The sequence below is a fragment of the Somniosus microcephalus genome, chromosome 5 (genome assembly GCF_052327205.1).
Source record: "Somniosus microcephalus isolate GS21.2 chromosome 5, FLI_Smic_1.0, whole genome shotgun sequence".
Classification (NCBI taxonomy): domain Eukaryota; kingdom Metazoa; phylum Chordata; class Chondrichthyes; order Squaliformes; family Somniosidae; genus Somniosus; species Somniosus microcephalus.
The window spans coordinates 297419648-297433493 of record NC_140991.1 but is presented as its reverse complement, the minus strand read 5'-3'; the positions used below and the strand labels follow the sequence as shown (position 1 = coordinate 297433493).

Genomic DNA, 13846 nt, shown 5'->3' with positions numbered 1-13846 from the left:
TAAATCCATTTCCTAGGTCTGGCCAGCTTTCGTAGCTTCCATGGAAACCCTGCAGAAACAGCTATGTATGTAGGACAGAGATGCATTGCTTTTTTAAAAAATCAAGAAGGGAAGGGAAGGATAGCCTCTCCTGCTGGTGTTGCTTGTGTTGCTGGTGTTGCTTGATTCTGTCAGTGTGAAGACAGAAAGGAGAAGCACACATGAAATGCATAAGGAGTTAGAAAACCATCAGGCAACAGCTGCAAGAACGCCAGGTGCCTGCACGTGCCATCTGAAAACCAATGATATATGGGTTCCCTGACAGAAAGCAAGAACGACACATTGGTAACGTCAATTTGCACCTACAATTTTCCCTCATAGGCAAGTTCCAGAGTTCAGTCAACAAGTACCAAGTGGAGGAGAAGGGACTGAATCAATTTCTTGCACATATTCCAGCAGCTGGCTCAAAAGCGACTTTGGGAAAAAGTCTGTGAGCATCCTAACTTCCCTGCCATCTCAACTGGGGAATGATCTTTGTTATGGCGGGGGCCTAAAGCATGGTAGAAAATGAAATGAATCGGCTTTTAGAAGAAAAGTATAATAAAGAGAGAGATAGCAGCTGACCTTTAATGAATTGGAAGTACTCTGTATTCGAACCTCCTTAATATTATTTTGTATCTACCAGACTGACTGAGGACACATTCACTGTGGACGAAGTGACAGAGATGCTAGATGGACTGAAGGTTGTGGTCCACTGTGAGGTAGAGTCCGAACTCATCAACACTGCTTACACCAATGTGCTGCTTCTGCGTCAGCTGTTTAGTCAGGCTGAGAAATGGTACCTGAAGCTACAGACGGACATCTCTGATCTGGAAAACAGGTAAATCATTTAAAGTTTTTAAAAGTACAGGTATATTAACATAGGTACAAAAAAAAGCCATCCAAATTCATTACGGCTGATTTATTGTACAGAAAATATTAGATTGAAATGCATTTTGTTAAAATTATCCATCGAATTAAAACATTTTTTTGTTCTAGTTTATGTCACGCCTTAAATTTGTATATTAGATGCATGGTTCTGCACGTCCAACTCGTCTGCCAAACTTCAAAGGTTGATGTAAATAACCATTATCTGCTAAATTAACTTTACCGATTACCTTAAATATCTGGGGTTGAGTTTCCGCTTGTAATATTGGCACAATTTGGGTGGAATCGGCCGAACCAGCACAAAAGATACGGGGAATTTTAAATGTAAGTGAGTTACGCCCAAAACTACTTGCGTTCGTGTTTGCTGCAATCTATTATGCTGATTTAATATTCAGTTCGCTGAATCAGGCCCCGCCCCAGGTCAAAATTGCGAGTTTCTGACAATTGCGCTGGTTCGGGAAGGCTCTTCAAATTGCACTCATTTTCTTAGGCGCGTAGGCACATTTTAAACGCTTTTTTCATGTCAAAAAAATAGTTAATTTACGAAGGAACTGATTAGTGTACACCAGTGAAACTATTAAATGTTTCAGTAAAGTTTTTAATCGTCATTTCAAGTGATTTTTATATCCGGTTACTCATAGGTGGAGGACTGGACACTTGTTAAAAATGCTTATTTTTGGTGATAAAACTGTATTAATAAAACAGCAGCAGGTTACCACTCTTAAATACATCGAGGAATACTTTTTAATGGAAAGGAAAATATAGAAACAATTACGTTCTACCCGATTGCGCTGGTTCATGGAAGATTTTACATTTGTGATTATGCAAATGAATTTTAGCCTAAGCCAATTTCCAGATTGCACCCAAAGCGGATACTCTACCCTCTGATAACTTTTCCTACCTGTCTAAAGACGACCAGGAATCTCCACAAAACCAGCCAAACCGTTTTTCCCGATTTCTTTAGCCAGCTGATTATATATGCCTAAAAAATAAAATTCTAACATGACAAACACGCAACAACAAATATTTCCTGAACAGTAGTGCAACAGAAATTTATCAATATATTGCAAAGCAGAGCCTGAACCAATCTAATCCCCAAAAAAAAATTTCCTCAAAATCCTTTTGGCCACAACCAATCAGAAATCAAAACTGAGCAAAATCTACCAATAAAAACCAAACTCACTCAAAATGCATTTTCAATTCTTTTTACCCATTTATTCCATTAGACAGGTTAAAATTTTTGAATTTATAAAATAACAAACATAAAAAAAATTAGAAAAAATATTTTTAACGTATGTTTAAAAATGCCCAATTCCTGCTGGAAATTAATCTATTAATTTTTACCTCCTTCTGCCAGAAGCCTGGAGTTGACTTTCAGTTCTGCCCGAATTGCCATGCACTGCTCCTGCTCTTGCTCTGTTCCTGGCCAACACTCATTTGTTCCAGTCCACCCCACATGTTCTTTGCCTCTCAGGCCAGCTTCTAACCCATACGTACTGAAGCAAAGTGTGCATTAAGCAGCTCTGCCATAATAATCTCACTATCTTCTTTTTCAACTGACGCCAAAAATGCTGTTTTCTCAAATGTATTTTTAAAAACCTTTTCTATTTCCCTTTGGCTGTGAGTATTTTCCAGACACCCTCTTGGCTCACATTACCTCACATTTTATTTCTTTTTATACGTTGCAGTATTTCTCACAATTCTGTTTTGTGTTGCTGGGCTTAGCTTTGTCATACACTTTTTTTTAGCCTGATCCAGTTGTTCACCCACGGAGCTATGGCCCTAAATGCAGCCACTTTCCCCCCTCATTTGAATAATCCTAGACTGTGCTATACCAATCCCACACTGAAAATATTTCCCACTGCTGCTCCGTTGCTTTACCTCCAATTTATCAGGTTATAAGTTCTCTTTTTTTTAACCGCTCTGAAGTTTGCTCTTCAATCAATTTTGTTATTTTTTTGTGTTCCATTCTAAGATTAAAGCTAATTATGTTCTGATCACAGATCTCTTTTTTTTCTCCCATTCTTGTGTTGTTCACCTCCTGTTCATTGCCCAGAACCAAGCTCCGTATTCCACCTTTCCTTGTAGGGCTTACGCACTGACTCAGAAAACAGTTTTGAATGCATTCTATAAATCCGTCCCCATCTATTCCACGAGAGTAGGTGGTACATTCTTAAAGTTTCAACAGCCCACTAAGTGTGAAATACACGTTTCTAAAATTAACCCCTCCCTGAAAACACATGGGGGGAAAAATTCAGTTTTTTGCGCCTCCCGTTAGCGCCTTAAGAGGGCGCTAATGGGGCGCAAAGCAAATAGTGCCTGGGCGCAGCGATGTTTGCGCCGCTCGCGAAATTAACTGGACATTTTGCGGCGGCGCTAAACACTACCGCCACGATCTCCTGCGCCGGCAGATCGTGACGTCAGTCGAGTGCACAACGCCCCGGTAGCACCCCGGACCGGATATTGAGTGGCGCCCCCTGCCTTGCCGCCTGCCGCTAGCAACGACAGGTTGAGGGGAGCATTTTGCAGTCGGGAAGGGACTGGGGGAGTGCTATTTAAAGGTGACCGCTTCCTGCCTTTTTTTGTTGGTGACATTTTTGCACCACGCATTCTGAGAGAGACTTCTGGAGAGATTCAACGCTGTGTGAAGGAGTTTTGAGTACTAAGCAGCCCTATGCTGGTTCATTTTGATTTGCCCTTCCTTGTATCTATTTAGATGAGACTGTGGGGGCTGCACTCAGCTCTTTCCCTGGGCCTCTCCATTGTTCTTTCCAGCAGATTTGATGTACAGGTCTCTCCAGGCTGAGATTCAGGCCGAGATTCAAGGCTGCGATGAGCAGGATGTGGATGGAGTGCAAAATCAACCCTCCCCTTTAAGATAAAAACAGAAAATGCAGGAGAAACTCAGCAGGTTAAGCAGCATCTGTGAAGAGAGAAACAGAGTTCACGTTTCAGGTCGATGACCTTTCGTCAGAACTCCCCTTTAAGAACTGGCCGGCGCCAGTGTGTCTGTGTTCCATTGCTGACTGACATCACATGAGCTTCGCCAGCGCTCTGAGGTAGCGCCTCGCTCCTCGGCCTTTGCGCCTTAAGAATGGTGTGAAGCGCCTGATTTAGCGCTCCAATCACCTCCAGGGGCGATAAAAGCCAAATTTGCCATTGGAGGTGGTAATTAGAGCCAGGCGCTAAGCTTTGCGCACGGCCGCTAATGGCGTCCCAAACGGAGCGATACTGAATTTTTCCCCCATGTAGTTTGAATACACTGTTCATAATCTTTAATTTATTCATGTGTTTTTGAATGATACTACCAAGCTGAGTAAAGACCTCTGTCCATGTTCCTCAACTGCACTAGATCCAAGTGACCACAGTGTAGAATTGGCACCAGTGAAGAGTAGCACATAAATTATTTCAGGAAGGCAAACTTCAGTAGGATAAAGGAATTGGAATAAGGGCACTAGACATGAACATAGCAAAGGAGGTTAATAATTAACCACTTTTTCCATGTGAAAGTTTAAATAAATGTTGTTGGGCGTAGATTGCCTCTAAGGGTAAAAGTGGTGAATTAATTGAAGATGAAGGGAAAAATAGATTTTTTTAATTTTCTAAAATTATTCACTGAGAAGGAAAATACTGACTTGATAGGCAATTATTTTAGCAGTATTAGTATCCTAGAGGGTTTTGAAATCAGTGTGGAGAAAACTCAGAAATCCTGTTGCAGTATGAGGAAAAGGTGACTTCAAATTGTACACTGAGAGAATTATACTGATGTGTGCTGTGAAATTCTGCATCCTACACACCCAGATTACAACATCCAGGGAACTGCAGGCATAGAATGATGGCTGTGGGGAAAATATTAACTACTAACCTAGACTTTTAAGAGTGCCTGGTGCTTATAAGTAAAAACGTTAATGAAAAATGCAAATATTATTTTTATAGCTAAGTTTAATCATTACTGGTGAAATATGCAATAATATAATTTTATTATTATTTAGTTTGAACCTGTAGAAAGGCTGAGGGGGAAAGATGCCCAACAAAAACATTTTCAGAAGGCATTTTGGGTGACTTGATAGTTTCGCCTTTTCCTTTCTAAGAAATTAGATTATGACCCAATCACAATTAATACATTTTGTACAAAATTAATAAAATTGCTTATCAGCCAATTAGCGAGAAATCATTTTAATTGAGCTGGAATATCGACTAATCAGCTGGAAGAAATGTGCATAACGAAGTGTGACTCCTAGGCGTGACACAAGAAGTGTGATAAAACTGTGGTTAGATATAACAGTTTTATAACAGTTGATTTATGGTGTTGCTCACGGAAAATCAAAGTGCATAGTGTTTTGATAAGGATGTGAACCTTCTGTGACATTGCTCACAGGAAGCTGTTTGGAAGAGGGGCACTGGAAGGATTCCACAGAAGGTGTTGGCGCAGTTAAGGGGAAGTGTGGAAAGGTGCATTCAGAGATAATGAATAGAGGGACAAAAGGATTTTGGCGATCATGAATACTTTGCTGAGAGAAGTGAGTGATGGAGGAGTCAGGATGAATAGTATTGGGGGCACAGAGTTTTAAGGGGATAGAGGTAGTGAGTATTTGGGGTTGTAAAAAATCAAATTGGTGGCTAGGATAAGTGAACATTTGAGGGTACGGAGTAGTTAGTATTTGGGAGAAGGTAATCAGTGTGGTGGTGGTTAAAGAGGTGAGTGACTAGTGCGGAGGGGTGGTAGTAGTTGCTTTGGGGAACTTGGGTACAGCGCGTAGTTGAGAGATGATTGGGGGACATTGGAGGTGGTGGGAGTGGTCCATTTTTGCTCGCACACTGACTACTGTACATAGCTAGCACAGCTATGATTTAATTTAATTAAAATGTGTGTGCCTGGCTAACGATCTCTGACTTAAACTTTAGCACAGAGACAAAGCCGAACAATTGATGAAATGAAATTACCTGAAAAGTTCACTCTGCAGTTTGATTTCAAATAATTTGAAGAAACGTAAAACTATATTTACACCATGAGACGATTGTACCCTTTCAGTTGTGAATCAGCTTGCCAGTCTTGCTGACGCAGTCCTGCTGATGCATGGTGGGCAATACTGCACGTGCTTGGATTGTGCCATCTCGGTGAGGCTAACAGTGATGGCCTAGGTCTAAATATCAACTTTAAACTTAGGTTTTTGAGAAAGGCTGACACCTTGTATAAAAAACATTAATGAGCGAACTCAAACACACACAAGAGAATGTTATAGGTAAGTTTAATTGGGGGAGAAATTCGGTGGAGCCGCAAACGGGGCGCCAAGCTTGCCTGGGCGCCGGAATTAGCGCAGCGATCGGAGCAGTTGCGACCGCCGGAAATTCAGCTTGAGCGCCCCAAGAGGGACACGGGGTGAGGCTCGAAGCGCTCCGCGTCCCTCTTGGGGCGCTGAAACTGAAGATCTCAGCGCAATGTGCCGCAGCACCACACGCTGCGGCACGGCGCGCTGCGGTACTGCAGGCCTTCCTCACATTCTTAAGGGGGAGGGGCCTGCACCAGCGTGATCGGAGATTGCGAGTGCCGGCAAAAGAGCCCCGCACCGAGGAGAAGTGCCGGGCTCTCGGAAAACAGCCGGCACTGCCGCGGGGTGAGATCAGGAGGCCGGGGACGGAGGTGCTGGCAGGCGGCCGCCGAAATAAAACGGCCGCCCCGCACCTCCACCTTAATTTGCACAACTGCCGCCACAGGTAGGCCCCGTGAACCGGGCGCGATTTGCGAACGGTGCTACAGAAGCGGGCGCTACCGGATATCGAGATCGGGGCGCTGCGCACACCGATGATGTCATCGGTGGTGGCACAGCGCAACAGGCTAACGCCGCCATTAGTGCCCCAGCTAAATATCGCGGGAGGCGTGGCCAGTGGCGCTAAAGCCACTGAGTGCCCTCTTTAGGCGCTAACTGGTGGCGCAGCCCACCGAATTTCTAGACCATCATGTTTTGTGAAATAAGCCTTTTTAATGCCTCCATTACATTAGAAACCTTATTTTTAACTTGTAGTTGAGGGCAAAAAAACGGTGGATAAGAAAATTTGAGTGATCTTTTCGAACTATGGAAGTCCATTTTTTCCATGTCAGCTCTTTGCTAGAGCAAACTGAAAGTAATCCCACTGTCACACTCTCTCCCCTTAGCACTGTCATTTCCTCTGCTTCAAATAGTTATTCAATTTGCTCCTAAAAGATGCAATGGTTCCTGTGACATATTCCATCCTCCAGCAACCCTCTTGATTTCTCCCAGTGTCTCCTCATTTTGACAACTTTAATTTGATTGGGGTGACGGTGATGATGAAAGTCCACATTTATTACATCCACTGTCTTTCTGTTACTTCGAAGAATTCAATAAGGTTAGTCAAACATGACCTTCCCTTTTGAAATCTGTGCTGACTATTCTTTATTATATTTTTGGTTTCTAGATGTTTTTCTGTTACATCTTTGAGTAAAGATTCCAATATCTTTCTTACCACTGATGTTAAACCAACTAGTCTATAGCTCCCTGGATTGTTCTATCTCCCTTTTTGGATACAGGAATGACATTAGCTGTCCACCCAATATATAGTGCCTCTGCTATCTCGTCCTTAGCTTCTTTGAGTGCGCAGATGCAATCTATACAGACCTGGGATTTTATCTTCCGGGGTTTGACTTATTTATCAATTATCGCCCTCCTTTCTATCTTAAATGTCTTGATATCCTTTTTGATCTATTCTTCTAATAGCATGACCACCTTGTTAGTCCGACTGGTAAAAACTGAGGCAAAGTAACTTCAATATTTCTGCCATTTCACTGTCATTACAGTGAGTTTATCTTGTGCGTCCCTTAGTGGCCTGATCCCTATCCTGATTTTTATTTTGTTATTTATGTGTTTGTAGAATACTTTATCTTTTTATATTCTTTGATAACTTCATTTCATGCTTCCTCTTTGCCTTACTAATTTTTTTTGGACTTCTTTCCTAACCTCTTCGTATTCCCTTTTGTCATCCTCTCTTTTATTGTCTAATATGCTTAGTGTATGCCTTTTTTTAGTTTCAATTTTACCCGTACCTTTTTATTCATCCATGGTGCTTCATTACTGGCTAGTTTATTCTTGTTTTTTAGCAGAATATACTTCTGAACTCTACTGATCACCTTTTTAAATATTTCCCACTGCTGTTATATAGGAAAAGAATTTAGCCCCTCGTGCCTGTTGCACCATTCAATGAGATCATGGCTGATCTGTGACCTAATTCCGTATACCCACCTTTGCCCCACATCCATTAATAACTTTGGTTAACAAAAATCTATCAATCTCATTTAAAATTAACAATGAACAATCTCTTGGTTAATATTTTGTTTCCAGTTTACTTTCCCTACCTAGTTATAGAGTCATAGAGTCATAGAGTTATACAGCACGGATAGAGGCCCTTCGGCCCATCGTGTCCGTGCCGGCCATCAAGCCCTGTCTAATCTAATCCCATATTCCAGCATTTGGTCCGTAGCCTTGTATGTTATGGCATTTCAAGTGCTCATCCAAATGCTTCTTAAATGTTGTGAGGGTTCCTGCCTCCACAACCCTTTCAGGCAGTGAGTTCCAGACTCCAACCACCCTCTGGGTGAAAATGTTCTTTCTCAAATCCCCTCTAAACCTCCCGCCCTTTACCTTGAATCTATGCCCCCTAGTTATTGACCCTTCTACTAAGGGAAAAAGCTCCTCAGTATCCATCCTATCTATGCCCCTCATAATTTTGTACACCTCAATCATGTCCCCCCTCAGCCTCCTCTGCTCCAAGGAAAACAAACCCAATCTGCCCAGTCTTTCTTCATAGCTGAAGCGCTCCAGCCCTGGTAACATCCAGGTGAATCTCCTCTGCACCCTCTCCAAAGCGATCACATCCTTCCTGTAGTGTGGCGACCAGAACTGCACACAGTATTCCAGCTGTGGCCTAACCAGTGTTTTATACAGCTCCATCATAACCTCCTTGCTCTTATATTCTATGCCTCGGCTAATGAAGGCAAGTATCCCATATGCCTTTTTTACCACCTTATCCACCTGTTCCGCCGCCTTCAGGGATCTGTGTACTTGCACACCCAGATCCCTCTGCCCCTCCGTCTTGCCTAGGGTCTTACCATTCATTGTGTATTCCCTTGCCTTGTTAGTCCCCCCAAAGTGCATCACCTCGCACTTTTCCGGGTTAAATTCCATTTGCCACTGTTCCGCCCATCTGACCAACCCATCTATATCGTCCTGCAGACAGAGGCTACCCTCCTCGCTATTTACCACCCTACCAATTTTTGTATCATCTGCAAACTTACTGATCATACCTTTTACATTCATATCCAAGTCATTAATGTAGACAACAAACAGCAAGGGACCCAGCACCGATCCCTGTGGCACCCCACTGGCCACAGGCTTCCAGTCACAAAAACAACCTTCGACCATCACCCTCTGCCTTCTGCCACTAAGCCAGTTTTGTATCCAATGTGCCAAGGCACCCTGGATTCCATGGGCTCTTACCTTCTTGACCAGTCTCCTGTGCGGGACTTTATCGAAGGCCTTACTGAAATCCATGTATACCACATCCACTGCGTTACCCTCATCCACACACCTAGTCCCCCCTCAAAAAATTCAATCAAATTAGTCAGACATGATCTTCCCTTGACAAAGCCATGTTGACTATCCCTGATTAATCCTTGTCTCTCCAAGTGGAGACTAATTTTGTCCCTCAGAATTTTTTCCAATAATTTTCCTACCACTGATGTTAGGCTCACTGGCCTGTAGTTCCCCGGTTTTTCCCTACTTCCCTTCTTGAATAATGGTACTACATTAGCGGTTCTCCAGTCCTCTGGCACATCCCCTGTGGCCAGAGAGGTCCTGAATATATGTGTTAGAGCCCCCGCAATCTCTTCCTTTGCCCCACACAGCAGCCTGGGATACATTTCATCCGGGCCTGGGGATTTATCCATTTTTAGGCCTGCTAAAACCGCCAATACCTCCTCCCTCTCGATGTTAATATGTTCGAGCATATCACAGTCCCCCTGCCCTATTTCTATGTCTACATCGTCCTCCTCCATAGTGAAAACAGATGCAAAAAATTCATTTAGAACCCCTCCTACATCTTCCGGCTCCACACACAGATTGCCACTTTTGTCCCTAGTGGGCCCTATTTTTTCCCTAGTTATCCTCTTACCCTTAATATACTTATAAAACATCTTAGGATTTTCCTTTATTTTGCTCGCCAGTGTTATTTCATGGCCCCTCCTTGATCTCCTAATTTCTTTTTTAAGTATCCCCCTGCACTTTTTGTACTCCTCTAGGGCTTCCTCCGTCTTTAGCCTTTTGTATCTGCCAAAAGCCCTCCTTTTTTCCCTAATCCATTCTCGTATATCCCCTGACATCCAAGGTTCCCTGTGGTTTTTGGAACCACCCTTGACCTTTATGGGAACATGTTGCCATTGTATGATCTCAATCTCCCTTCTGAAAGCCTCCCATTGCTCCGATGCGGATTTTCCTACAAGTAGCTGATCCCAGTCCATTTTGGCCAGATCCTGCCTTATCCTATTAAAATCGGCCTTCCCCCAATTTAGAACCTTTATTTCCGGCCCATCCCTGTCCTTTTCCATGACCACCTTAAATCTCACCATATTATGGTCACTGTCACCAAAGTGCTCACCTACTAGCACTTTTTCCACTTGGCCGGCCACATTCCCTAGAATTAGGTCCAGTACCGCCCCCTCTCTTGTAGTACTTTCTACATCCTGGCTCAAAAAACTCTCCTGGATGCACTTTAAGAATTCTACACCCTCTGAGCCTTTCACACTTTGACTATCCCAGTTAATATTGGGGAAGTTGAAATCCCCCATTATTATTACCCTATTATTTGCACATTTCTCTGAGATTTGCCTACATATCTGTTCCTCTATCTCCCCCTGACTGTTTGGAGGCCTATAGTACACTCCCAGCAAAGTGCTTGCCCCCTTTTTGTTTTTAAGCTCCACCCATATGGCCTCATTAGAGGAACCTGCTAATATATCATCCCTCCTTACTGCAGTAATTGACTCCTTAATTAATATTGCGACACCCCCTCCTCTTTTACCTCCCCCTCTGTCTCGCCTGAAGATTCTGTACCCCGGAATATTGAGCTGCCAGTCTTGCCCCTCCCTCAACCATGTCTCCGTGATAGCAACAATATCATACTCCCATGTGTTTATCAACACCTTCAGTTCATCCACCTTATTTGCAAGACTCCTTGCATTAAAATAGATGCCATCCAGCCTTGCCCTTATATATTTGCCCTGTCTACCAAGCTGACTCCTCATCCCCATAAAATTAGCTTTTTCCCAATCTATTGCTTTAGTCTTTGTCTTACTTATTATCTTAAACCTTATTACAGTATGTTGTAATTGTTATTGCCTAGATGCTCCTCTATGCTTACTTTAATCTGCTCTGGTTCATTTCACATTACTAGATCCAGCAGTGATTCCTCTCTTGTTGAGCTTCTTACATACTGGGTAAGAAAGGAGTCTTGTACACACTGTAAAAACTCCATTCCCGCTTCCCCTTTCACTACCTCTTGCCAGTTTATTTGGGGGTAGTTGAAATCTCCCATGATTATTATTCCATGTCTTTTACTCATTTCAAAGATTTGCTTACATATTTCTTCCTCCACTTCCCTTCCATTACTAGGTGGTCTGTAAGTACCCCTATTAGCGTGATCAATCCCTTCTTATCCTACATGGATTCTGTTTCTCTCTTAATGCTAGTTATGTCCTTTTTCCCTACTGCCATTGTTATTGCTAATTTGTACAGTTACTCCGCCCCTCTTCTTTCCCAATCCTTTCTAAATACGTTATATCTTGCAATATTTAACTGCTAGTTCTGTTCTTTATGCAGCCGTGTTTTAGTTATCCCTACTACATCTAGTTCCTGTCTACGAATTATTGCCTCCAGTTCCCCTGTTTTGTTTTAGATACTGTGTACATTGCTGTACAGGCAATTTGTTTTTATTAATTGTCCCACTCGCTTTATTTTATGATGTTCTATAACTTTACCTGTTCCCTGTCAGTTTATGCCACCCTTGTTCCTTTCCTTGGTCTGACCTTTACTGTTCTCTGTTTCTTTGATCTTAGGTTACTGTTATTTCTACCAGTTCCCTCCACCACCCCCCATGTTTGACTAGTTTAAAGTCTTATCTACAGCCCTATTTATCCTTTCCGCTAGGATCTTGGTCCCATTCCGGTTGAGGTGCAGTTTGTCCCAGCGGTACAGCTCCTGTCCCAGTACTGGTGCTAGTGTCCCATGAAATGGAGCACCTCCTTCTCAAACCATTCTTCCAGTCATGCATTCATCTTCCTGATCTGTCTATCCCTATGCCAATTAGCACTTGGCTCGGACAGTAATCCCGAGATTATCACCCGTGAGGTCCTGTTTTTTTAATTGAGTTCCCAGCTCCTAAAACTCCCTTAGCAAAACCTCCTCCCTGTTCTTTCCAATGTCATTGGTTCCAGTATGGACTACGACATCTGGATCTTCCCCCTTCCTTACCAAGTATCTCTTTAGTTGCTTCGGGCTGTCCTTATAACCTTGCACCAGGTAGGTAACATGCCCTCCTGGATTCTCCGTCGCGACTGTAGAGGATGCTAGTTAGTAAATCCCCTATTCCTACAACCTTTCTTTTTCTATTTGGCTCGCCCCCCCCATGGATTTCCTCCTGGTCCACGTTGCCATGATTAACATTCTGGCCATCTGCCCCTCGGGTAGCAAGTACATTGTACCTATTGGTCAGGACTAGTGACTGCGGTACCTCCTTCTCTGCCCCCTTAGGTTCCCCGTACCCTGCTGACTGAGTCACACTCCCCTTCCTGCACCTGTGTTTTTTCTATGAGGTGTGACTGAGTTCTGGAGTAAACTATCAGGTTTCCGCCCCCCCTCCTTTATGTGTTGGAGGATCTCCAGCTCGACGACTCTGAGCTGGAATGCCTCAAGGCAAAGACATTCTCTATAGGTTTGGTCATCCGGACAGCCTCACCGCCCACAAATTCCCACATACTACAGTCCCGACACACTGCCTGTGCTGACATTTTTATTTATTTATTGTTACCAGTAATTTATTTCTCAAACGAATAAAATTACTTGAGGCCTAGATTACAATTGGTAGATGGATTTAGTTTGATTACAGATTAATATTTAAAGTTGAGTGGCTTATATCTAAAATAGTGTAGATAATAAATTAAACACTTGGGGGCTCCGCCGCCCCTCCCTCTGCATTGACACACTTTTTCAAATTTTTCTCTGTTTGTTTTACTGCCGACTCTCGCGCTCTTTTTATTGCCGCTCTGCTCTCCCGATGTGCTCTACTACTGCCGACTCTCGCGCTCTTTTTATTGCCGCTCTGCTCTCCCGATGTGCTCTACTACTGCCGACTCTCGCGCTCTTTTTATTGCCGCTCTGCTCTCCCGATGTGCTCTACTACTGCCGACTCTCGCGCTCTTTTTATTGCCGCTCTGCTCTCCCGATGTGCTCTACTACTGCCGACTCTCGCACTCTTTTTATTGCCGCTCTGCTCTCCCGATGTGCTCTACTACTGCCAACTCTCACGCTCTTTTGTTGCTGCTCTGCAATATTACTTATTTAAAATGTTTTTAATTTGAAAGTTTAGTGCAGAACTGCCTGTAATTAGCCATTGCATTTGAAATGTTTCCCTGAAAACCTTTTACAGCATGAAAAAAGACACTGAAAACCACAATATTAACTAAAATATTAATGTTGTTGACATACAGGAAACTTTGTGCTATCCGCCACCGACGGGACCGAGCTGTTGCCGTCCCATCAAAACTGCCGGACAAACCAGCGCTAATGTTGAAACGTACGGAGATTTTGAGCTCCGTATCTGGCAACAAATCCTGTTGCCAACAGCTTCTAAACAGTCGGCCGTACCTTGCAAGCGT

General features: G+C 43.2%; 1 protein-coding gene across 2 annotated transcripts in view; it reads left to right on the top strand.

Annotated features, from left to right (window-relative positions):
- The window catches only part of lztfl1 (leucine zipper transcription factor-like 1), a 78956-nt gene that overhangs the window by 16592 nt on the left and 48518 nt on the right, over positions 1-13846 (top strand). For both annotated transcript variants that reach the window (XM_085989195.1, XM_085989194.1), the window contains exon 3: positions 665-859. In XM_085989195.1, the coding sequence (XP_085845321.1) occupies positions 665-859 (195 nt within the window). The remainder of the gene's footprint in view (positions 1-664; positions 860-13846) is intronic.